General features: G+C 40.4%; 2 protein-coding genes across 4 annotated transcripts in view; one reads left to right on the forward strand and one right to left on the reverse strand.

Moving 5' to 3' along the window:
• Window positions 1-5462, forward strand: part of POLQ (DNA polymerase theta) — a 59700-nt gene extending 54238 nt beyond the window's left edge. For all 3 annotated transcript variants that reach the window (XM_085324699.1, XM_085324700.1, XM_085324701.1), the window contains one exon: window positions 223-5462. In XM_085324699.1, the coding sequence (XP_085180825.1) occupies window positions 223-336 (114 nt within the window). In that variant the 3' untranslated portion in view covers window positions 337-5462. The remainder of the gene's footprint in view (window positions 1-222) is intronic.
• Window positions 5463-9533: 4071 nt separating this feature from the next.
• STXBP5L (syntaxin binding protein 5L) overlaps window positions 9534-26538 on the reverse strand; it is a 201063-nt gene continuing 184058 nt past the window's right edge. Inside the window, exons 21-26 of the mRNA XM_085324665.1 lie at window positions 16304-16543; window positions 15011-15371; window positions 13855-14020; window positions 11185-11296; window positions 10567-10787; window positions 9534-9575 (exon numbers count right to left, since the gene is read on the reverse strand). Of these exons, the coding sequence (XP_085180791.1) occupies window positions 9534-9575; window positions 10567-10787; window positions 11185-11296; window positions 13855-14020; window positions 15011-15371; window positions 16304-16543 (1142 nt within the window). The remainder of the gene's footprint in view (window positions 9576-10566; window positions 10788-11184; window positions 11297-13854; window positions 14021-15010; window positions 15372-16303; window positions 16544-26538) is intronic.

Genomic DNA, 26538 nt, shown 5'->3' on the forward strand with positions numbered 1-26538 from the left:
ACAGCTCTGCAATGTATAAAATGTTGCTTGCTCCAAACAGTTTCTCCATTCATAAATTGTAATCAGAATTAAAAGGTTCGGTCACATTCCTTCCTGTGTTTGTTAAATCAGTGTAAATGCAGCAAAGTGCTCCAGGTGTCTGGCCAGCCCAGATATAGAGATTGTCTGTATTGCTCCTTGCACAGACCGCTGTAGGACCTAATGTTATACCTTTCCTTGTAGGTAGCTCAGATTGTCAAGCACGAGATGGAAAACGCCGTCAAACTCTCAGTAAAGCTGAACGTTAAAGTGAAAATCGGACCTAGCTGGGGAGATCTGCAGGACCTGGAACTTTAGACGTGAAATGTAGCTTTCTTGCCTGTGGTGAGGCTGAACACACCAGGGACTGGACAGGGCAAGTACCAGTGTCACAGGCAGTGACAGGTCTGTGCACAGCACCATCCTCTTTTTGCATACAGCATTACAAACTGCCTTCTGAAGTGTATCATGGAAGCTGGTATGAATTCACCAGGCTAAACTTCCAAAAGGCCGGATGATGCAAAGAAGCATGGTTGCAGAACTCTGAAATAATTAATTGCTGAAGCACAATATTTAAATTAATTCCTATTAAAACATGCTTATTCTTGTAATTTAAAAACAAACAAACTACTAATGAATTTTCTACACATGAAATGAGCTAGAATATTTTATTAAACGAAAGTGCAAAGATTGTTTTGAAGTGGTTGGATCTAACTATATATAGACAAAAATAAAATGTCAGTATGTTTGCATGTCAYGTTGAATTTTACCGGCCTCTGCTGGGATCATTCTGTAATGAATTCTGCACACGATATCAAGTGCAGAAATGGCTTTACGGCTGGCTGTGTTTCCTGATGACTAGCTGTGCTGGGTTCACAGCAAATGGAACTGTGCTTGATTGGCTTCAAGTGTTTTGTTGACTGACTAGTGTAATTTTTCCTATTGTTGCCTTGCAAACTGGCCTTGAAAGGGAGAGTGTTTGGGCTATTCATAGTTAACACAAAGCTGAAAACGTGAAGTCTTGAACTCCAACTGATCTGTTTAAAAATTTAGTTCCAAATCATAAGTTCCTAAGAAGAATATCTGGGTCTGACAAGCATAAGAGACAGCTTGCTAGTGTGTTTGATGTCTGATGCATTAATCATGTTTCACTGAAGAGTGGGCGATATGTGACCTTTTTTTTTTATTCCTGTCCTGTCAGAGACCAGTCTCCTAGGGAAGCCTCACCCAGTGCCTGTTAGTAGCCTTSCTAAGAAATTGCTCGGATTTCACCTTGTGCCTTGCCTCAGTGCCTTTTACTATGTCCCAGTGAGCACTGGAGAGCTTTTCTAGGAATTCGGGCTCATTGGACTGAGGTAGTCTGAGACCCACTGAGGGCAGTGGGCTTCAGAAGAAGGGGCAAAGAAGAAGCTCACAGGGAAYTGATCTGCTTGGAACTGGTGTTAGCCTCAGGTTTGGCTAAGCCTCACAGCACATAATTTCATTTCATTTCCTGATTATTASATTATTCTACAACTGCAGCTATTTTTGTTAACAGTGTCAGACCCTGAATTTTATTCTTTTCATCATTTGGCCCTTGTATAAGGTCTCTCTCATCAATATTCTTTATGTCTATTTTTTAATCACGTCCTCTCTTCTGCAGCTTTCCCCAGAGTAAGCAATCTCAATTTTWCCATTCTTGCCTCCTGTGAGAAATGTTCAGGTCCCTATTTATTCTCTCCTCTTGTTTCTGAACTTCTGCTGGATCCTTTTTAAGAMGTGTCATTTTGAAGTTTCCTTTATAGCAGGAGTTGAAAAGATGCATGCTTGGCTTTGAAGAGCCTGGTAGCATGCTTGAACTTGTTATCTTCAGATGCGGTGCTTGCGGGATGGCCATTATCCTGACATCAGAAGTACCTTGCGCTGAGGCTGCAAGAACATAGTGAGTTTTTGTAAGGGCTAATGGGGCCTGCAAAAAGGCCATATCCTGGACTTTGATCTACCACCTGCCCGTTGTGCAGCAAAATGGACACATGGTATTGAGTCAGAACGCTAGGTAATGATGCCTTGACTGCCCTTCTCAGCATTGACTTGACCTTGTTTCCTCTTTTTTACTTTTGTTTCATTCTTCACTTTGCACTGTGATCTCTCTCTCTCTCTCTCTCTCTCTTTGTCCATGTGTATCGTTTCTGCCCTCTCCACACCACATCTGTCACCCTGATAGATGAGATCTTTGTGCGCATCATTCAGTTCATAAACAGTTGAGTTTTTTTAATTCTCCAAACTTATTAAAGCTTTTTGTAATTAATAGCTCTGAGCCTTGGCACCCTGGTGTCTGAACACTTGTGTGCTCTGCCTGTAGAGATGCTGAGTTGGATTCATTATCAGTTCACATGGCCTAATGATTTCCTGTTCCTGGATGTCATGCAGTGACACACCTGTTCCGTATTTCAGGCCTCACTAGAGTTACTGTAATTTAAGCTGCTTGTTCTTTGGCATATTATAATATTTTCTTCCTGCATTCTGGGTTTAGAATTGCAGAAGGATGGATCCTGAGGCCTRTTCTCAACAAACTCTGTGTTTTAGGGGGTGGATGCTAATCAATAAAATGACTGACACACAACTAAACTTGTTTGATAAACAAGCTCAATGAATTCATTATAGTTAAGCAGTAATACAGAGCTAATGAGAAGATTAAAGGTGGCCACTGCTCTGTGAGGTGGCTGCTGCATTTGAGTAGTATTGGAATTGGTTCTGAGCTGTTGCCTGACTGCTATCTACATTTCTTAATTCTGATTAGATTTTTAACTACTAATGAGACTAAGCAGGGGAAGCAGAGGAGGACTTCGGTAAGGTAAGCAAAGGCTCTGCTTTGGATTGAGCTTCAGCTCAATCAGTCAACAGAGTGATCAGTCAACAGATGATAGCTGTTTTCTGGAGCTGGGAGGCAAGCCAAAAATAGGCTGGCTGCGGGCGTATTTATTTTTTGTTCCCCTCCCTCCTGTGAAGGGCCCAGGCCAAAGTATAGCTGAAAACTGGATTTTCTTGTAACTTGGGACCTGACAACTAATGTGTAGGTTAATCTCGATATTCTTGTAGACAGAGCATGCTTCATCCGTGTTTGCTCTCAGTTCCTCAGCTTGTCTGCGTCTCTTTGTAGTCCACTTCTGCCTTCTGTTAGCTGGCACTGCACAGCAGGYGCAATATCACACATGGCCCAGCAGCTCAGGAAGATGATGACTTTATTCTCGATGAACACTGGGAAAGGGGTAGGAATTACGTTTACTGCAGCTGCCTCATCGCTCAGTGTACACAGAATTGTGCCTGCAGCCTAGTTCTGCAGTGTGCCCCGTTCCGCCCTTGCTGGGCTGATAGACCACAGTCTGTCTGCCGCAATAAATTGGGATAGGACCCGATACCAACAAAACACTGTGGTCACCAGGAACATGTCTTCACATTATGTGAAGCAGCATGAGCCATCTTCTCACACAGAAAGCCAATGCCCTTAGGTTGTTGAGTAGCCTTTGTCCATTCAGTTCATACCTGCTTTCTGGTCAAAATGATTCAAATTCTCATTCAACCTAAAACTGGAACTGAAGTGCATGTTCTGAACCCTTTTCTTTATCAGGCAGAATTTTCCCGGGCTTAGTAGCATGAACACCTACCACTGATGGTTGAGATAGCTGCTTGGTACTTTTCTTCATGTGTAGGCTACAGTCTTGTTCTGTCTTGGTCTGGGGTGTTTTTCTTTTTTTTTTCTTTTTTTTTTTTTTCCCTGATGCTTTCTTTCCCTGCATTGGTGCCTACTGGAAGTGCTTATAGTTGGGTGATGGTGGGGGAGAGAGGCATGTGACAAAATAACTTGCTAGTAATCTGATCTGCTTTAGTGCTCTTGCTTTTTTCCTGTGCTACTTGCATTTCATCAAGAGAGTTGTAGAGTGCTTTTCCTGACATTTTTTTCCTATAAACCCAGCTGACAAGAGGGGAGAGGGGTGAATGAGCAGCTTGGTAGCTTTGACCGACACTTTTGAGCCTCTGCTGGCAGAGCAGTTGTACTGTATTGCTGGTACCGGCCCTTCAGTAAGCTTCCTTCTGCACTTGCGGGAGAAAACGGAGAGGGTCTGAGGCCTGTGCGATGACTTGATGTACCGAAAGAGCTGACAGTGATGTGGGACTTCTGCGTTTGCATGTCAGGTAAGGGCAGCGTGTTTCAACTTGTAAACGACTGCTTTTAACCCAGCGGTGGAGGTGGCGTGAAGGGTGTGCCCAGTCAAGTAAGAAGTCCAAGTACAAAGCTAGCACTCCTGAAGACTGATGTCAGGAACATGAGCTCCGTGGAGTAAAGCGTAACATTAGCTGTGGTTCAGGTTTGTTCCTGTTTGAACTGTTGGAGGGAGGGATATGGTCTTTCTCACCTCAGTAACAGCTGTGCCTGGATTYTTCCAAATTCCTGAACAAGTTAGTAGTGTAAATTCCATCCAAAGATGTTAGATATCTCATGCACCCTTTGAAATACTATAAGGAATCTAGGACAAAGGGTTGAAAAAAAAAAGAGATCTACACCAACTAATATCAACTCTTTCCTTTATTCTCTTTCCCATATATTTCTTTGTTTTTACTGGGGACTCAAAACAGCTTCAGTCAAAGGTGCTTAGTTTTCCCTTTGTGATACTGATTTAGGACATCTGTGGAAAAAGGAAAAGGTTAGCACGGGAGTGTGGTTCACCCCGGATTAGCCTTCACTCTGAAATATATGCAATGACTTGTTAACAAAACCCACACGTAATCTGTCCACGCTTCCTTGACACTGAATCTGAATACTGGTCGCTATTTAAAAAAGTACAATGTTTGATTTGTTGRTTTACTCACAAAACAAAACACATAAATGAAAACATTCATTTGCCTATTGCTTACACACCTATGTGAAGAGTTGACTACAAATGGCCACAAGTAATTCCTTAATGAGAGAGAGTGTGTACTTGCTAAGACCATACCAAGGCAAAAAAAAACCATTCAGAACTGAAAAATACTGTGCTTGAATTCACCTTTAGGTTATGGAAAACGATGTAGGGGGGCCGGGATATTTAAGGGGCTTGTAATTAAATGAAATCTGACTTTTTGCTTCTGYTACAATACACATTTATAAATGGAGGAGTCCTGAGGTTGAATACAGCTTTTATTTAAGCTGCAATATGTTTTTACTTCTTGAATTGTATATTTAAAAAATTGTATGTGCATTTGCATTATAATATATATATTTGAGTGTAAGATGGCTTCTGTAAAAAGAATATGTAGATTATTTTAGAGAATTTCTGTATGTGACAGCTTTATACAATATGTGCAGTAAATAGAGTATTTCTGTTATATTTATGTAAGAATCTATATTCTGATAATCCAGGGAATGTTTAACTGATACTCAGGAGTGCAGTCAGCTCACTTCAACATGTAAATASTAGAATTTTAGGACTGTAAAAAAAATCATTTAGAAAACAGATGATTTTACAAAACAAAACCTGATATTCGATATTTCCTTTAGCTTGTCTTTTAATTCAAGATTTGAATTAAAAATTCAATTGAATTTAAAACTCTAGGAATGTATTTTTTTGAAAAATAAAGTAACTTGTACTTCACTGAAGACTTGCCTACTGTCATGTAAAGAAAACACGTAAAGAATCTAATGTAGTGTATAATCTGTGTATCTCCAGCTCGATGCGTAGGGGTAAACACATCTGGTCAAGCCTGGAGATATGCGTATGCTCTTGCAAGCTCTGCGTATCTGGTTTTCAGATGTGGTTGGGATAACGTGAGTGATAAAGGTATTCAAATGAACAAGAAGCGTTTTAAATTTAAGAAATATTTATAGCCAATCTGGTCTATTTTAACGATGATGATAACTCGAGTTATCATAACTAAAGTTTAGGCTTTTGCTTGAACTGGTGCTGTCTTAGTGGAAAAGGTGAAAGCACATGATTTCAACATACACAGTGACAGCGAGTGTCCTTAAATTTCTTACAGCAATTGAAGTCAGATGCTGTGTTGATAGCTCCGAATGCTGCATCTTTATTACTTTCATAAATAGTCTTTAGTAGAGTTCAGGTCAGGCCTTTCAAAAATCCCACACTCCCCCTCATTTCACAAGAAATCAACCAGGCAAGAGTTTTACCTCCCTCATTGAAATTTTTAAGTGAAGGTTTCTTTTCACATACATGGTAAATCTTGATAGAAAGCATTTAACAGAGTGCACTAACAAACTTATACAACATATACATTACATATATATATTTTTATATATAGAACATTCTATATACAAACATATACAACTTTTCAGATCTCTACAGACTACAAGAAAATTGATAATTATAATCACAAGTGGTGAACTTAACGGAAATAGTAATTAATTTGTTACTGTCTGGAAATACGTAAAATATGTAAGGATGGAAAGGAAGATACAGCTGTGACCTGATGAGTACTAGAGAAAAGTTGCTTGAAAGAATCTATTATTAAAAAATTGCAAGTTAGAGGGATGCTAAATTCTCACTTTTCTGTTGCATAAAAATGCAAATTGAAGTCTACTGGCAGGCTTTTTCCCTGTTTCTAAGCTAGAGACTGCTGCCAAAGCAAGTCAGACATGGTGTAAATGACTTACTGAAGACACTTTTCTCTCCGGTCATGCTGTAGTGATTAGTAACTAAAAGTTGCTCTTACATTTTTGCATTTGGTTCTCAAATGAGTGAGTGCACTCTCGCTCCAGCCTGAAGACACTTTCACTGAAGTCAAGGTAGTGAAGACCTCTGCAATATTAGCAACCTACCTGAGGTCCAACCTACTGAAAATTTATGTAGAACTAGTAGCTACCTTGTTATTTAAGTGTACCAACCGTGACCTGACTGTGAGGTGCTAGCACTCACCTGGGCTGCTTTCCTAGAAGATGACATGTTATGCTAATTTGTAGGGGAAACTGGCTCTGTAGCTATGGGTGAAGAAGTTCCACCCTTGACTTGAAGCTGTCCTCCTCATCYGTACTACGTTAGTGCAGAAGCCAGTGCAGAGCTGGTTACAGAACAAACTCTGGTGGAACGGCCTTCACTCGCTCTTAATGATGCCTACTTAGCTTGTCCAAAGAAGCAGAGAAGCTACAAAGAATAAGGTCTATAAATTCGATTGGAGGGGTTGAAGGATTGGGTGCACAAAATGATTTTTTGTAGCCCAGAGATCAGTGGTTTAGGAGCACAGGTCAGAGCCCAGGCAGAGTAAATATACATTTATGCAGAAAACAGAATTGCTACAATGTTTTTTTTATTTGTCATTCTAGATGCCTGGTTACAGTGATTCTTCATCATATGCAAGGGGCTAGTTCTGTGATCAGGAAGGAGTTCCTCAACCTGGTTCGTACTGGCATCAGAGTGGTGAGTCCGCTGCTTCCTGGAATACACACAGACATCCTGTTCGGTCATGGCAATTACAACTCCTTAATTCTGAGCAGAAATCCAGGCGTTACTTACTTAGACTTTGACTTTTTTCCACAAAAGTTTCTACCATCTTAGTTTTTTAGTTTCTACAATTATAGTGTAGTTTTTTTTCCATGATAGAGAAGCTTGTCACGTTTCCAGTTGTTAGAGCTGTCAGAGCTGTAATTTTGATATTGTCTGCAGAGAAATGTAAAAATTCTGTAAAGCATAGACTTCCTATTGTGCTAAATTGTGAATTTACAGCTTAACACCTCAGATCTGTTCTGTCCCTTTACCTTGCACGGCTGGGCTGATGGTGAAGCCAGACTTCTTGAACCTGCAATGCTGTACGATTTCCTGGGCTCTATTTTATTAAAGGAAAACGAAAGCTTCGGGGGAAGCATCTTTGAGAAAGCTCATCCAGTATGATGCAAACACCAGTGAAGTTAAGATCTCTTTGGGGGGGGGGGGGCTGTCTGTCTGCATCAAAGTGTCAGTCAAGACTCCTTGAACGGACAGAGGTTTTTTTCCTTCTCAGAACTTTTAATGCTACTTTTCCTCCTCCTCCTCGCTCTCCTTTTCTAATTTGAACTTGTACCCATGTACTTGAAAACAGGCCTTTGGTGCCCTGTTTCAAAGCTAATTGTGGAAAATTTTTCTAATTTCATACTTGGCCTCTGTGAAAATCAAGAGCTTGTAGGCTACTGTAACTACATCATACTCATGTGGAACAAGAGTCTGTTCACATAAATAGGTAGCAGGTGCTACTTACTGCTCTCTCCTGTATTTACAAGTTGGTGAGGTTTTTGCAGAGTTCRTTGTAGAAACCATACAAGCCACTTTGAAGCAGAAGCAAATTACTTCTTTTAGCAATATGAACAGAAAATCTAATTGCCACACACCTGTGGTGTACGTGCCAGTTCAGTGGCATACGCAGAGGGTTGTTCTTCATGCTCCTCCCCAGGCCCGTCTTTTAGTCTTGCTGTAGTGATCTCTGTCCACCAGCTTTATGGGGGTTACCCTGCAGTTCCCTTAGCATAATTTCAACCTCCTGCTTAAGGAAAGTTCCTATTCTGCAAGATGCTGAGCAGCTATTTTGAGTGCAAATTGACAGGACTCTCCACCTCGTAGCACTATTTTCCATCTTGCCTCTGCTAAATTCAAAAGTGATTTCACAAGCTTGTCTTCTATTCCTACTACTGAGAAATAAGGCAACCAAGTGATACAGAAACAACTGGGATGAAAAATATCATAGCCCCCTTCAAGGACAACTGAGATGAATCTAGAGCACATTTTACAGATAAGGTAGTACAGATAAGGATGACATTTCATGTGCTCTGGATTGCAAATAAACTGTCTACTCTCATGTTTAAATGACATTTCAGTTAGTGCCTGCCTAGCTACTTGAAAAAGCTGTAATTCTGGGCACAGGATTTTGAAGTTATTTATTCTTCTCCTAGGAATTAAACAGCACTGATTTCAAGCAAGGTTTTTTTCAAGGAAAATAAATAGCAGATAAGAAAATGCAGCTCAACTCATTTTTCTGTCGAGAACAGTAGCAAACATGCTTGAAATGTACTGGCTTTTTTGTGTCATTTTAAAAATAAAGGTTTTTGCTGTTTAAGTTTTTTTTTTCTCAGAATAGAAATAAATCCTGTTTTTCTTCAGTCACAACATGCTTTCTTTTTCTTTTTTTTTAAGTTGTCAATTAGTCATGCAAGTTTTATAAGTGCATTAAAATTCTAGTTTGTACACAGTATTTTTAACCAGACACTCCCCACTCTGTTCATACCTACAGCTTCTGAAAAACTACATGCCACAGTGCTGGTTGAGTTCCATTTAGGGGAAAAAAAAAATTGGCTGTTGCATAAGCCAGGTGTTGGAGTAGGACCCACATGATTCTGGCTTCAGTCTTACAGTCTGTAAAATTTCTCCTTGTCTCTGACTGTGATGAATCCAATTGAGTAACAGGAAAACATCTTCTAGGAGAAAAATAGTTGTTTCTGGCCAGCGACTGTAGTTTTGGGAATGAATGGCAGTTCCCTGAACAGTGCTCTTAGTAAAGCCACAAGTAGCTTCCTTAAACCTCTAAAACTGGTACCATTTTTTGTCCTTGTATTTCAGCATCACCTATAGAAATAGGAAACAAACAAATAAAGAGATATAAAACTGCCCTGCATATGGTAAAGTGGTTGATACAAGCCTACTATTCTAGTATCACAAATGACTTGSGTCAATTACTTGTCACAAACCTGGTAAGTAAAAAAGAAACATCAACATAATACTTTACTATATTGCTAGGTCTTGATTCTGCTGTGATACTTTTAATTTCGTAATTGTTACATTTCTACAAAAAAAAAAAAGAAAAATACTTACCTGTTATTCCTGTTCATTAAATGATTTTTCCTGAGGAACATTAATATACTTCTGTGCTTTTTAMGGAAGAGTAGGAAATAAGCTCCTATGGAGCACAGTAGATATGCCCTGAATACATAAACTCTTTCCATATTTTAGGGCAAGATCCTATTGAGTATTTTCGCCTCACCCTTACAACATCCCAGGAAAGGCGAAGGTCTTGTCTAGAGATGAGACACAAGTTAAACCATCTGTATAGATAGTTGAAAAATGTGCATTATGGGAAGTATTCTTTATTGTTGATTTATTTTTAGAGAAAATCACTTCAGTTGGTTCCTAACCTTAACACCATGAGATGGAAGAGCATTCTGTTGCCATCTATAAGCACAGATGCTGTCTGTGCTAGCCAGCCTGTTCTACACAACTGTACCTCAGTGTTGTACCWAGGCATTTTATGCCCTACTGCATTGATCTACTGTAACAAGTGGCTTTAAAAAAAAAATTCATGGCGCGTTAGTGACAAAAGATGAGAAGTGCTGCATTCTAAATTCAGACGCTAACAGTGGATACTCATCTGTGAAAACAGGAGAGGCCGGCATTAACGCTGGGCATTCCCATTATGTAGGTTAGGGGCAGGAGAAGTGTTGTATAAGTGAAAGCAAGTACACCTAAAACGAGATGACTGACTGAGTGGGGAGAACAGCATTTGAATTTCCTGAAGGTAAGCGTGTTCCTAGTTCTGGCGGTGTGTTGCCTGGACCCCTACCTCGTGTGCATGCTTGGAAAATGCCTCTGCGCTGGCCATCATGCTCGCAGTCCTTTCATCCAGTTCTCCCAGCTTCTGTCCTCTYTCATCAAGGGCAATGCGTGCACGTGTCAAGTCCCCAATAACTCCTCCTGCAGCGCCCCTCACACCTTCGATTCCCCCTGATCCGGGGATGTGCTGAGCAAGACTGCGAGAGGCTTTTCCGGCTGTGGCCTCACCAACTGCAAAGAAGAAGCAGACAGAAGGGAATGAGGCTCTGCCCTGGCTCTGTCAGTGCTTCAGTCCTTTGAGCACCAGCCTTGCAGCGGTGATGCTGTTTGATGTGCAGCTGGCACATGTGAAGGACTTGGCTCTCTGGCAAGGGAGGACACTAGGTGCCTTGGCAATTGCACTGCAACAGAGTAGTCAGCAACAGTCATGGACCCCTACTCAGCTGCTCAAAAAATTCTGCTGAGGAAAGGGAAACAAACACACACACAGATAAGGACCCTCCCCTTTCTTCATGCTGTCAGCTTTATTTTTTTCATCAGTGATATAAATCTTGTATACCTTGCCAGTCCTAGCTGACAAGGGCAGGGGATCCCACGGGTTAATTTCTGCAAAAGAAGCAGCACTTACAAAGCTCCTCTCTGTCAAAAGCCTGTCCACTTCCTCCAAAAAGTCCTTTGAGAAAGCCTCTGKTTTGGGCTTCTGGTGTTTCCACAGGAGTAAACAAATCCCCAAGCATGTCCTAGTAGAATCAGATACAAGTACACATGAAAAAAAAAAAAATCAGTGCGGTGAAAGGGGTTATAGGGGTTTTCTTCATTTGGATTAGGTGAAAGACCCAAACACATTGGATCTAATCAATTACTTACATCGCTGTTGAATGAAGAGCAGTAACATTTGTGACTATGTGGGCTAACCAGATTCACTTATGCTTTTATAGGAACTTGGTTTGTAACTGCCTAGGCTCACATTCATTAATACAGAGAAAACATTTTATAAGCAACACACAAAGCAAAAATAGTGACAACTTTTTTTTTTTTTTTTTTTTTTTTTTTTTTTTTTTTTTTTTTTTTTTTTTGATTAGGAACAGCAGCGGCAATACTGTAATTGAATAAGCAATTTGTTGTGAATTATGTGTTTTGCTGTAGTGCTTATTCAGGCAAGCAAGGCAATCACTCTTTGCACTTTGTATTGTATCTGAGTTCAGTGCTTTCTAACAGTTCATTGTGTCTTCTCCCCCCCCCCAATAAAACCAAACCCTCTCTGCCTTTCTTTGCACTGCTCTTGTGCATTTTGGCAATGCCATCAGTAATGCTAAATAAGCCTGTCTGAAGGTTTTGTCATGATGCCACAGGTTTTGGAGTAGTCCAACCACATTTGAGGCAAACAAATCTCAGGCTCAGCTTTATTTGCAAGAGTATTTGGAAAGCGAGCGCTTCAGAGTAAAACTGATAAACAAGCATGGAGCCCCATTAGCGTGTGAACTCAATGAGGCTGTGCTATGAGGACAGTTGCTGAGTCCCTGGTGCTCAGCTCTGTGTTTGYTCAGCCAAGCCTTGGTAGGCAGATGCAGTTTTTGTGCTGCAAGGAGCATGAGGCTCCCAGGAAGCCAAGCGCCTCAGACAGAGCCGTGACTCGSGTACTGCTCCTTTGCACAGTCACCTGCTCTAGGGAGAAAAATTAGTGCAGTGCTTTGAGCACAGCTAGACCTTCTCAGGCAGCCTGGCTTACTTCGCTAGGTAGCAAGTGTTACTGGGTCAGCTGCTTTTTTTTTGTACAGGGATAATGGCTGTGCAAGCCACTATCACTAGCCTCTGCGTTAAACCCAGATGTGAGCAGCCACAGCAYGGCAGTACAGAAAAGTCAGGGCTGTGGGTCCCTTCTGTTGTATAACTATTAAGGTTAATAATATAAAATATGTAGCTCATAAGAGCTGCTAGCTATAATTCCATCATCCAAGATGCATTGATCAGCCCTTTTGATAAATTTGTTTCCCTGCAAAATAATCTCCTTTCCAATGCACATAAGCTTGCCTCTAATGCTCAGTCCTCTCAGTGATTCTTCAGTCTTGAAACCGACAATGCTGTGATGTGATTCGAGTTGCTCAGCACATGCTATTCCCCAGGGCATAGTGAGTACTGGCAGGACCATTTTTTTTTCCTACCCTAGTTCACTGCTAATTATATAACCTAGAACTTCTTATTCCTCTCTCTTTTCTTTTATTACTCATGTGTCTCCCTGTAACCTCTTACAATTCCTGCTTTTCAGTAAATGATATTTTAATTTCCATTACATATATATATGTGTGTGTGTGTGTGTAAATAAAGCCCTTTTGTGCAAAATAAATGATTTTAATTAGACTATCTCCATAGCTACTGTATTTTAACGTACAAMAGGAGATGCTCTGCTCATGTGGAAAAATGGGTGAGTGGGCGGGAAGGGGCTGTACCAATTACAGGAGTGAAAACAACAGTAAATAATTAAAAACATATCTAAATTAAGCTTATTTTTTGATACTAAATGTACCAGCTTCTGCTGTGCTCCCACCTGTCTACTGCATGCTCCATGTCTAAAGATATTTTTAGGTAAAATAAGAAATGATAAAATGTGGGAAAGAATTCCTATCATCTGCACTAAGGCAGTTTCTGTGTGGCTGGATACTTGCTGGTAGCAACTGCTGTAGGTATGAATTTGTAACTTTCCCTTTAGTCACTTTTAAACTGTAGGTCTTTGGTATAGCAGAACTCTTAAGAGAAGCAGGCTGCGGAGAGTCCCATTTGGGTTCGTATCAGGCTGCGCAGTGAGCTAGCAGAGACTGCAATTAGGGGAGGGCAGGCTGTGGCCTCGGRACAACCACTAGGTCATAGAAGTTGGTGTGAGGTGACAGTGCCATGAACAGCAGCCCAAGAGCAGTTGAGCTGCTCACCTCTACTCTGCCTCTGTAGTGTGATGCAGACAGGGCAGACACAAAGGCATATGTCTGTCCTGCTCCTGCAGCAAAGATTTCACTTAAAATACTAACAACAGAAATGTCTATTATTTTTTTCAAATATGTGTGCTTGCTATTTAACATCAAGTTATCATCTCTGGTAATGCTAATATTTTTTTTAACCATTTCAAAACTTCTCTTTCAAGTTCAAATGATAGACTGGTATGAAATGTTGCTTTGAGAACTCTACCAGTAAATGTGTGCCTCTCCAGATAACCTGGTAATTTGCAGATGCTGAGATCACGGGTCAGGCCACTGGCTCTCCCACACAAACATACAGGCAGACAAATATCTAAGGGATGCAGTCCTACCTGTAGGTTGTCACACATCTCCTGGCTGTATGTCAGGCGCTGGATCTCTGTGGGAGAGCTGAGGTACAAAGCTTGCCCTTCGTTAGTGAAACAAAAGGTCCGCGCTATCCTCATATCTGTTACAGGCAAATAGTTGACATCCAGCAGTGGGCGGAGGCTGGGCAAGCTGCAGAGAAGTAGATACCTGTGTTAGTCACCAAATGTCACACTTGTTATAGCTAGTCCATGGCTCCACTTCAGACACATCAGTTGATGGTTTTCATAACTGGAATAGTCAAAGTGCAGTTGTGGGGGGGGGGGAATTTCTGCCATAAACACAGCACCTTTCGTTCATACTTTTTTTTCCCGCATGGAGATGTTTCAGCTGCCTTGCTTCAGTGATCCTGAGGCTTCTACTGCTTTATGGATTTGTGACAGGCCTGAAACACAGTGTGGCTTGTGCCACATGGCTGGGGCAGGGGCTTGTCAGGGTCCATTGCTGGGGTAAAGTCTGTCCCCAGCTACCACGTGGGCAGGCATGGGAGAGGGTGTGAGACGGCACTGCTCGCACTCTGTGTGGAAAATTTCCTGCTTCCCCTTTGCTGTGCTCCAGCTTGTCCTTCACCTCATTAGCTGCAGAAGAGGACAGCAGTTTCCAAAATTTGCCTGACCTGGCAAGGGGACAGTGGGGGATGATGAGGAGCTACAAGGATACTGTTCAGTCAGCATAATGGTGGCAACTGCGAGGAAGTGAAACGAGGTATCCTGAGTGGAAAATACTCTCAGTTGATAAGAGGGGGGCTTGCTGCAGCCCACTGGATAAGCAGTACCTCTATATATGAGCTTTCTGTACTATCCTTGATGTACTGTAACTGAGCAAAATTATCACAGGATTCTTTTGCAATAATTAAAAAATCATCGGCAATCACTTTTAAACATGAGAAAGTTCCTATGAACTCCCCATGAAGGGACTGACCATGGAAGAGGTGGAGKAATGGGCAAGGCAGCTCCCAGTGGAATATTTAATTGCATATTAGACATGCACTAACTGCAGCCACAAGGGAGTTAATACAGAGCATCAACCATTGTAAACATGTCACAGCAAGTGCAAGTGGGAAGTGACAACACTGTACCACTTCTTCATTTAGTTTTGCCATAAGATTAGTTAGATAAATACCTCAGTGTCATGATGTGCCCGTTGGCACAAAAGCAAGCCAGACAGACGCTGTTACAGAGGGTGACCACATCTGCTCGCAATAAAAAGGATGTTTCGGTGATGTTGTGGACATAAAGACATGTTTGGGAAGGCAATGAGAAGACTTTAGCTTGTTTTTCTGAACAAATGACTGCAAACTGATGATCACCCATATCCTGGGAGGAAGAAGGGGAATGCATGACAAGTTTCCTTTTTCTTGTTTTTTCACTATCATCAGCACTGTTTGGGTCGCGCCACACTTCATACGGTGGATGTGTCAGAGTCCCCATGCAGTCCAAGCACGCAAAGGTCAGCACGGCTCCTTTCAATGTCAGAACCGTGCCTGCAAAATATAATTTCCTCTCACTGGCACTGGCATTAAAATAAAACCGGTTGTCAGTACTATGAACACACAAAGCATAGCTGACATTCAGGTTTGCCTTCTGTAAACACAGTAGACATTAATCTAGCTCAGGTTGGAGGTCTTTCTTGCTCAGTTCTTCGTGACCACAGAGGAGGGTGAACAAATACGCTGCAGTTACTGAAAACATCTGAGGCAGCCTGTATCAAATGCTGTATATAATATATGCTATTGAATACCATAAAGGTAGGCTGTTTTTATCACTACATTATAGTAGTACAACATTGATTCCCTTGTTAGTCACGTGACCTTCCAGGGTTGTTACTTTAAACAAACTCAGGGGCTCTCTAGCAGTCTCCCTGATGAGATTCACTCCTATGTATTCTCTGATTTTTGTCATTATTTTCCTTCAACTATACTAAACACATACTGCCTCCCCCCAGAGCTGCCCTCTCTTTGCCCTCTATTCTTTTTACTCTACCATCTGTCACTCACTCAGCCAAGAATCACTCCCGGTAAATCAACCTGCCAACATTTTTGTTGCCTTTTCTGAGCTCCCTTCTGTTTCTCTGTAGCTTCCYGATAGCAAGAGAGCCAAACTGTTCACAGCAATGCAGACAGGCTCACGTCAGAGCTGTGCACAGAACTGTAATTACCCAATCTGAAGCAACTCGGCTAATTTCCATATCCTTGCAAGAAATGTATATAACTTTGCCCAAGGTCTGCGGTAATCTTCAGGACTAACACAACCAAAGTGTCTCAGTTCTTGAAGTTAGAGGTCTCTCATGAGTATCTCAATGTRATGAGTTACGATCGTTTGATAATTTATTGAGAATTTTTTGCCAAAAAGGCCATACAAAATCATACGGTTATTTCTGCTGTTGTATCAAGATAGTAAGTAGATGTWCTCTTACCACTTGGTGAGACCATGACTGGCTCTGTCTGCCGTAATTCATCACTAGCAGGCAGATTAAGAGAGAGGATTAAGACCATACCAAGGCCTGTTCCAACCCAGAGACAGGGGGAGACAGCAGAGTCATTCTTCCGAGCGAAGGACTCCATGAAGTACAAAGCTGTAATTGCTTCCTTGGAGTCCCTGTCGATACTGGACACGCTGGAGCTTCGGGAACGGCTGAAAGAGTTTTCCCGGTTTTCTGCATAAATAAATACAATCAAAAAGGTATAAGCCAGCAATCCTAGAACAGATATAAGCCTTCAGCAAATATGGTAGAATACTGCATTTCCTATACTGAGTTCTTACAACCCGGGCAAACATCCTGATGCTAGCATGACACCACTTTCTTGCCAGTATATAAATAAGTGTGGAAAATGCTGGCAGACCTCATCAGATAGCTCTGCATTAGAAATAGCTGCTTATTACAGAGATTAGCATAGCCTAATTAGAATTTACAACAGCCTTAGCTCAAAGGACTTGTTCTAAATAGCATGAAATAATTTTAGGCCCATATGTTACCAGTGCATTTAAAATTAATCCGTGTATCTCATCGCTGCAGGACACGAAGGGAAGGAGCCATTACCAGCTTCAGAATGTGTCCTTTGCCCTGCTGCTGTTTCCATTGCTGGGGATTAGTAGCACTGCATTCACAGCCGTCATTTATTGTCAGCCTATTAATAACTAACTGCTCTCTAGGGTAAGGACACCCATTGCTAAAATGGATCCCAGCCTCAGAAATGTCGCAGAGTGCAAATCAGCTCTGGCTTCCCAGGAACTGAAACGAGATGCTTGCTTTGCCTCTTTGGCAACAGCTGCACAGCGAGCCTCCACTCACAGGGTCATCTTTTTCCCTGTGCTTTAGCAGGCATCACTGTGTGTCAAGCTGAGGACAGAACTCTATTGTCCTCACTGCAAATGCATGTCTACRGAGAAATGATGATGAGCACGGCCTGACTGCTGCAGGTTTCAAGGTYCTCCTCACTCAGCCTTGCCTTGGGTCCAGAAAAACAAATGCTGTGCAAGGGTGCTCTTGCCATTACCAAGAAGTGTAAGTAAGTGGCAGCAAGGGAGGCTAAAAAGTTACTGAATAGTCAAGGAGCCAGAGGGGAAGGAGTTAGAGTGGCTGTTACCATAGCCTTTGCAAAACAATTTGTGCTAGTGCTAATGTCTAACAACCTGGAGCTATAGGCTGCTCTAGACCATTTGAAAGCTCCCATGCTCTTCCACGACATAAACATCAAGAGGGCCAGGAGGCTCTGAAGATGGAGGAATATTTGAAGCTACTGCACCTGAGATATTGTTTCTGATCCTATCACTACTCAGTAGATCCGTGTCTGATAAAGAAATTATCCTTCTTATACCTCAGAGAAAAGAGCTGTCTCTTCAGAGCCACAGAAACAACTAAGAGGAATGCTTCCTGTCATGGATGAAGAATAAAATTAGAAAAGGACTCTGTAATACTAAAACTTAAAACTGGACTAAGTCTGTTATTATATTATATTGTGTCCTGCTCTCCACTAGAAACGGCACACTGACTTTGTTCCTTGAACAATATGCTTCAGCGTTACATTCCCTTACCAAGATGACTCCACAGTAGCCRCCAAAATTATCCTCTTCAGAGAAACTACCTGGGAATGACTGGAGAGAACCACAGCAGAACATTACTACAACCACAGCAGCCCTTTCCTACATATGCCACCTTAAAAACTGGCACACAGGGCTGGGGGGCTCATTGTCATTCTGCTTGTTCATACTGGTACAGCTTCTCTTCTTCAACTTGTCAAACAGATGCTTCACAGGGTAGTGTTCCCTGGCACTTTAGTCCCTCTCTAATGGAGGAGAAACTTATATCCAGTTGCATTTCCAAGGATTGGGTTCTCCTCACCCTGTATCACCTTTATGTGGGCATTATTGCTGCTGTCCAGTTCTGGCTCGGTACTGCTAAATGTAGCTGCATTAAAATGGGATTGTTTATTCCTGTGCAAACACACCTTCTAATCCCTTGAGAATTAGTGTCTCCCATAGCCTCAAGCTATTAGTACTTCTCCTGCTGTGGAGTGGTTGGCCCAGCTCCTTCCTGAGCACTGTGACAGCTCCTGGACAAAGGAGAGGTGGGCAGTAATTTCAAAGCAGAGATTTTCAGGGCCCCATGCATTTTTTGTTCGAAGAGTATCTAATTTTTAAAATAGATTATTATATAATCCATTTTGTCTTTATATATAAAGGTATATTACAATCAGAGTCACATTAAATTCAGATATAGTGGTGCTCAAACTGAGAACAATCTTGAAAGGACAAATGCATCTGCTCAGTTAGCGTAGGTGACATACAGGGAACTTAAAATATATGATGTGCCATTTGCATGTGTCATCAAGCTTTTTCCCCTCCCTTAAATAACAAGAAATGTTCCTCAGTCCTGTGCAGTACAATTAACTAATACCTCCTAGCAGAAGTGACATTAACAGATATAATCTTTGGGACACTTTTGGGAACATACTGTGCCATTTTCTATTAAATATACTCATCAAACTGAAATTCAAAAGACCAGCATGACACATATCTCAAACTTTGATGTCATTAAACATATTTGAACAGGAAAGCAAAACCTATGAAAGGTCACAGTCACTATGAGAGTTTATTGGCTAATTTAAAAGTAAAAATCTCCCGTTCCTAGATTTTTGGGATAAAATTTAATTTTAGGACTATTCCCTGGGACTTCCTTCTCAAAATGATGACCCCCCAAATTCTCTATTTAGAAACCACCCCATTATATTTGAGAGAAACATAAAAACATTGTTTGGGAAGCTGTAAAAACTTGTCAGCATCTTTTCTAGCATGATTTGTATCTTCTAAAAGGATGTCCCATCTGCTAAAAGCAGTTCCGTACAAACACTATCAGTCTGTAGTAATCCTTAACTCTATTGCCAAATCCTGAGCTTTCTCTTATATTTTCCTTCCGTTGCACGAGGGTGACTAGCAAGAATGTCAGTTAAAATGCATCTTTTTGCATGATTCTGAATCAGCACCACGACCACTTCCAAGTGCTTCCTGCGACYCACGGCCAAACAAAGTTTATTCGGTTTCCCTGCTTCAATCAGGCTGTTGCTGCTCCTAGAATCTGGAGTCCCTGCAGATACAGAAGCTTCTCCCCTGGAAGCCCCTGGGAACCTTCCTATCGTCCACGGAAGCCCTCTTGCACAGTGCACCCCGGTCCCTGAGTTTGCTGGGCAGGTCACCTTTATTCCTTCTACTTCTAGGGGTCCTTTCTCTCCTAAAAGGCGAGACTGCCAAGCCTCTGCAAGACTGTGTCTCTTCACCACTTTACCACAGAAGGGACAACCTTTAACTCCAGCAGCATTCCCATTTGCCTGCAGGGTTTAATGATTCTATATTTTCCCCCAAATTTCCACTGCATCACGAGATGGGATTTTTGGTTGTTGTTATTTATTTATTTATTTTTAACATGAAATTCTTCCTTAAAAACTTTTATTTTAGCTTCTACATTTGAGTTCCTAAATTGGGGAAATCCCCAAGACCTACTACATTGAATTATTTCATTAACCTGGGCAGAAACCATGTTTTTCTCTTATAATACATTTATTTATTTATTCATTCATTTAGTATTTATTTACTTGCTCTTCTCCAAAAGAGAATCTGGCTGTCTCTACAGCCCTTCGGTCTGATTTCTGCCTATACTTTTCCTCTAGAGGTCAGTTCTCATGTCTCATATGGATGGGCTAGTTAAAAAAACAGACCGTGACACTGTTTTCAAAGTTGTTACTTTAAATCTCATCATGGTGTCTATGTCAACTAACTTGCCAAGTATATCAAGATAAGGGATCAGCTTATTGTGTAATTTCTCACAATCAACATTAGATTATACTTTTCAAGACTTTTCAAACTAGTTCTGCTTTCTTCAAGATGTTCGAACTCACAGTGTGGGTTAGTGAGATGCAGACGGACACTCGGGAATCAACTTCCTTCACAACACTAGATTGACTATTAAATTCCAGTTGTAAGCAATAGCCTGCAAGCTGAATGCTTCTGATAAAAACAAATTGAAAGAAAAAAAAGAGAAAAACCTCTAACTTGCTACCCACCTCACTCACTGACAGAAACAGACAGGACACTTCAACTCACATGCTAGGATAAAAACGAAGCCAGTGTTTTTAAGTAAGTCTTACCTTTGTTCATCCATGTGTGAGCAGTATAGTGACGCTCGTCGTGTGAGAATGTACTGATTCCGTGTAATTGCTGAAGCATTGCCCGTCTGGAAATGTAACCTACTGCCACAAAACCGCATGCATTGCAAAAGGACAAGAACAATTGAGCCAACCGTCATCATGACATTTATGTGAAAGCAGCCCTGAGCAGTTACTTTTCTAGCTGGTTCCTTGCCTGACAGAGCAGGCCCACTGCRCAGGTATCTAGAAGAAGATTTAATTTAGAGTTCTAGGGTTTTCTGAGAATTTAAAATATAGTTCAAGCAAACAACTCCGTATTTTTCAATGGCCACCTTTACAGAGCACTGGCAGAGAATATTTTGTCTTTTATTTACTTTTTTATTTATTAATTCCCTTTTGTTTAGTGGGAGTAACACTGGAATTTCTGTACTTTCCTATGGAATTAAAAAAAGAGAGAGAAAATACTAAAGAAAATACTTAGGCTACTGGCTTGTGTATCTTCAGCTCTACTCTCAGCTTTAGCAAAAGCCTTACAAGGGGAACATATCCTCACATAAAATCTTTTCCATGAGATTATCATAGTGATTATGCTAAAATAATGGAGTAAAGACTAACACAGAAACATAAAGTCATTCTCTTTCTGAAGTTAGGTATCATGAAAGCAAAATTATCACTTTGTACGAAGAATGAAAGAAAACTACAGGGACAAAGAGGACCATTTCCACTGTAATGTTTACATTCATTCCTGGAGAGTTTTGCAATCAACTGTCAGTGTCCTGGATTCTCTTTGTAGGTTTTCTTATGGTTTTAAATTACTGAATAACTGATCTGCTTGCAAAATCTATATGAAATTTCACATTTTGTAATATGAAAATCAGTATATTCTGGAAACAAAACTAAATGGTTTATGCTCTTTTCATTTGGAAATTTCTGAAAGTTTCAATCCCAAATATCTGACCTAACAGAAGCTAATGAAAACATTAAAACATTTACCAGTCTAAGTATCACCACCTTAAAATCTTAAGAGAAATTTGTCACTTTTTAAATATGCAAATTGTTATTGATTCAGGAAATCATGCAAAGCTCTGAATGCCAGTGTAAACATACAGTAAAGGAATTACATTTCAAACATGACTTTGCACGCTGTAACATCATACGGACATAAACAGACACTGAATCGTACTAGTGACGGCAATGCTTCAGCAACACAGAGGAGAAAGGGGCAGGAAGTAACACTACAGGGTTTTCATACATTTAAGAACACTGCACGTTTATTTGGCTGAAAACACCTTCAAACACATTTTAATAGCGCCACTCTAAAGCTGCATTCCACATTAAAGCAACTCATTAGAAAGCAGCAGAAGTTGTTTTAAGTGCAAATGCTGCACTAATAATTTGGAATTTTACTGTGAATTATTTCCTACTAGATCACATCAAACCAATTTCCCTAAAACTAAAAAGAATGTGAATGTATTGCTTGCAAAGCATTCAAATCAGGATGGCTGTGTTTGCTTACACAGACCTCGCACCTGTGGGACATTTGGCCTTGCTGGAAAATCTCTGGAATAGATTATCCTGCTGTTGCATAGTTATAGCAGTGTAACTCTAAAAGCTTTACAGAATTATACTGACATAAGACTGATGTGAATGATAACAAATAAAGCCCTGAAAGAGAAAACAGATTCAAGTCACCAGACTTGGATCTTTATGTTGATATTTCCAGAATATGGAAAAGTTCAGGCTTAGGTTTTGCTTCAGCATGTTTTAAAAACAGGTACAGCCAGACTAGTTTTTCATATTAAGAATAAGGTAGAAATAGCACTTTTATAGCAAGATGAAAATGTTAGAGATCTTCACAGTAGGTAATCTGTACCAATTTTCCATAATCAATTGTATGAATCACTTGCCTGTACTTTCACAAGCAAAGTATCTTCACATTCAGATCACTAAGATCTCAATTTCAATACAGATTATAAATTTGGATTTGTGTTTTTAGTCAAAGATACCAGAAATCTCTAGAATTTAAATCTAAATCTAGAACCCATTCTGACTGAAGCATCTTCACAACACTCATGGTTTGGAAAAGAATAATTTGTGTAACTTTCATAGGTGGAAGTGCCCAAGGGTAAGGAGGAGACAAAGGACATAATAGAAAAAAAGCCTTCGGTTCATTCAGTAGAGGAGTCAAAATAGCTACTGTCATAACGAAGCAAGAGAAACAGTTTTCTGCTTGCTTATATGAGTACAGTGTAACTCTACTGTAATTATGAAGTGTTTTATTTTGAAGTAAACATTTGGAATGGCTTTTATCATGCAATTTGAGCCATCTAAAATTATTCATATGTTCTTCCCTAGCTCTGTATATATAACAGCCTAGAATCTATTCCATTTTGTCACAGAAGTATCAGAAACAACTTAATAGTGTGTTCCACTTCAAAAAAAATCAGATATAGAAAAATAATTTATGTTGGTCAGAAGTGATTGCTAACAAGCACAAAAACCAAGTATGTAGTGCAAAATGCACCTTCCAAATTCAACACCTTTAGAATACAGTGTGAAATTAGTTTAACTTGGAATCAAGTCACCATTAACATTAAAACTGAGTAGACATTCAGTAGCTGTAAGAAGAGTAAAATTTTTGTTTAGCTGGTTGTTTTAAATAACAAGGAAAATATGTAGCTTCCTATAAGAAAAGAAGTGAATTCTATTATCCAACAGGAACCTCATGGAAACACCTCACGTGCCTTCAGACAAGGCTCTTGCCCCTTTCTTCCTTGGACTTTCCTAGCCACTAGATGCCTTCATTTCTCAGTCATTCTCATTTCTCAGATTACTACCACCCCACACTGCTTCTTCCAAGGATGTGGACATCTAAAATTCTCCTGTGGCCAGATTTAGGCAGACACACACTTAAACTCTACTCAAATCTCTGAAGGAAGGTAGTGGTTAGATCTGATGAAGATTATGATTATGATTAAGATTAAATGATGACAGCTGGCTGGTTATGATGCTCAGCTGTGAGGACAAGCCTAAGGCTTCTGACCCTTCTGGTCCCATTTTTTATTTGTTGAGGTCCTAATATAAAATGTCAACATGTGGAGAGCTACACTTGAACACCATCCACAAGGTCTAGAAACTGGTCTCCCCTTTGCCATAACAACCTACTTTTTATGCAGGTCCTCTAACCACCAGACTTCTCGGGTAAGTGGCATGCCCCATCCATTTGGTTAGGACATTCATTATGTTGGGCAGCCTACCTAGCCCCCAAGCCTGCATCCTAAAGTGATAGACTGAGGTAGGTGGGCTGGAATGTGCCCTTACTCCCAGGACTAGCTGCTGTTGGTTGTGATTTGGTACAGCGCAGGCAGAGTGGGTTTTGTCCCTTGCTCACTTCTAGAATCTTTCTACATCTCTTTTCTAAGAGGAAGCAGGAAAAGAGCCTTAAAAAAAATTATCAGAAAACAAGCAGAAACACTCTCATCTCCWCCATAACTAAAAAGGAATGTACCATTACAGACAAGCCATTCCTGGAAACAATTATATTCCCTCTTGAATAATTTGTGGAGCTTATAGTTTAGTGCCCAAATGGAGTACTTTGAAATGGATATGAAAATCTTATAGAAAACACTAGAACATCATTCCCTGGAACACTTACTCTTTTGGTGCCACATTTTTTATTTCAGCTCTGCAGGATTGGCTTATAATATATCTTTGAGTTTGCAGTGCTGGGGGGGGCCAGAAGTGATGTGATTCTGCTAAGTATTGGGGGAAAAAATCACCCCAACTTTCTTAATAACTTTCCTCTGCACAACCTTTTTTCTGCCCCTCTTCACAGACAAGAAATACAGTTGTGAGAAGCTGAGCAGCTAGTAGAGACTGTAGCTTATCACAGAGTCTATAAGCTATCTCCTACTATGCTATTCCTATTTTTACTCATTACAACTATGTAAACTCAAATGCTTCTAAAATTGAAATGATTCTCAAGTAGAGGCAATACCCTAATAAATCACTCACTGAGAAATAAAGACAGAAATCTAAAGTCAAGGGCTTTTATATCTGTTGTGAAAGGCTACATAGCAAAACCCCTCGCCTACTGATGGGTGGTTCCCTGAGTTCTGTAATGTCCTCAGTTGATCTGGCAAGTGTCAGTTTGCCTGGCTAGTTGGGAAAGAAAGTCCATCAGAAATCATTTATTGTGGATTATCAAGAGGCACAACACAGGGAATGCAGTGGAGAATAAAAGCTGTTCTGAAAACCTGCTGGAGATGCAGTAACCTCCTCAGAGAGTCCATTTCTGCACGTAACTCTCCCTATGGTCAGAGTGGTTCCCTCACTGTCTCCCTTAGGTTGTCATTCTGCTGTATTAATCTACAGCTGTTATTTCCTAGCCTTCTCTCAGCAGACATGAACAGCACTTTCTTTTCCTCTCTGCAGTACCCTGCCATCTATTTGGAGAATATTGCACTTCCTTTTCAACATGTTTCTAGATCAAGCAATCAAGTTGTTTCTATCTTTCCTTAGAGGCCCAGTGGCCTCTAGAGTTCAAAGTGGCCTTTGAAGATGGTAGTTTCCATCTTCTAGACTATCATCAGTTGGTTAGCATCAACTGTGGGCTTCCGACTCAACAGACCCAAGAAAAAGGAAAAAATGATAAAAAATAAAAGAAATCCTCCTCTTCTTGCTCTCTCCCAAAATGAGAACTAATGGCTCCATTCATTCATCCAGCCCCCCAAAATCCAGTGGAATATACATACAACACTACTACAAATAGCATAACAGTTTAGTCATAATTTACAAGAGAAAAAATGATGCAAAACTTATAGTAGTAATGGTAAGAAATACTGCAATGCACAGCGCAAGTCATCAGTTGATCTGGTTGCTCAGGTTGCAGACTTTCTTTAACATGAACACTCAAGTATTACATTTCTATGGCCTTAACTACAGCACACAGGAATTATGATAACAAACATTAGCACTTCTCTAGAGTTTCATCCATGAACTTATAGGCAAATACTGATTAAGGTGAAGAAAGATTCTGGAGCCTTATTACAGAAACAATAGTCCAAAGAAATGGGCAAACTTCAGAAAGTTATCTTAGAATTTGCTGAATCTAAAAAAACAAAACAAAAAACCTCAAAAAACTCATCATCCCCAAAACCTCAAAACCTAAACCAAAATCCAAAAAGAAGAAAAAACAGAAGCCCCTGCCAGGCCATATATGAAGCTTCTTATCATTTTTATCACTAAAACCCCTGAGTAAGAACAGAAGTTTAAAGTATATTTCATAGATAGTTCAGATACTATTCATCTCCAGAACATATTGGACAAAACCAGGCAAGAAACAAAGTAATTTATCCAAAGAACAATTTTAGTCATTCTATATGCAGATTCAAAAGAAATGCTTCAAGTGAAGGTATACTGGATCTATTAAAATGGAAATTGCATTTTACTTGCCGTAGAGTTTTAAACAAAGTGACCGAAGATAATGGCTACCAATCCCTCAGTGGTTGATTCTGCTAGCTCACACTGGCATTTCAATTCAAATACTCTGCATCAAATGTTGACTATGTATAATCAAATGAGTGAACCAAAAAAAAGAATTTAAAGATCTTGCCCTTAGCATTCTTAGAAAATTGCAGTGTAACTCAAATCCCTGTTAAGATTCCTTGGTTGGAGACAATTATGTAGCACTAAGACCTAATGAACATGCCATGGGCCAGTTCATCTACATTGAAATTCTTGACCAGAGAGAGATCTCTGAAAATGGAGCTCTAATGAGTTTAATGAGTATGCAGTATTATTTCTTGGACTGAGGTGGACTGTGTAGGATCTGTGCAACAGCACAGAGGGCAAGCCAGTTAGGGCTGCACATTTTCCTCCCAGAAGCTAAACAAAAGGTTAATAGACTCCTTGTTTCAATGTTTCTGTGAAGACACTAGCAGACAAAACAAGAGAATAGCTGGAGCCCAGAGCTGGAGCAGATGAAGAGGTGATCAGTGCAAACGGCTAT

Source organism: Rhea americana, unplaced genomic scaffold, assembly GCF_003343005.1.
Source record: "Rhea americana isolate MKP2758 unplaced genomic scaffold, rheAme1 scaffold_92, whole genome shotgun sequence".
Taxonomy (NCBI): domain Eukaryota; kingdom Metazoa; phylum Chordata; class Aves; order Rheiformes; family Rheidae; genus Rhea; species Rhea americana.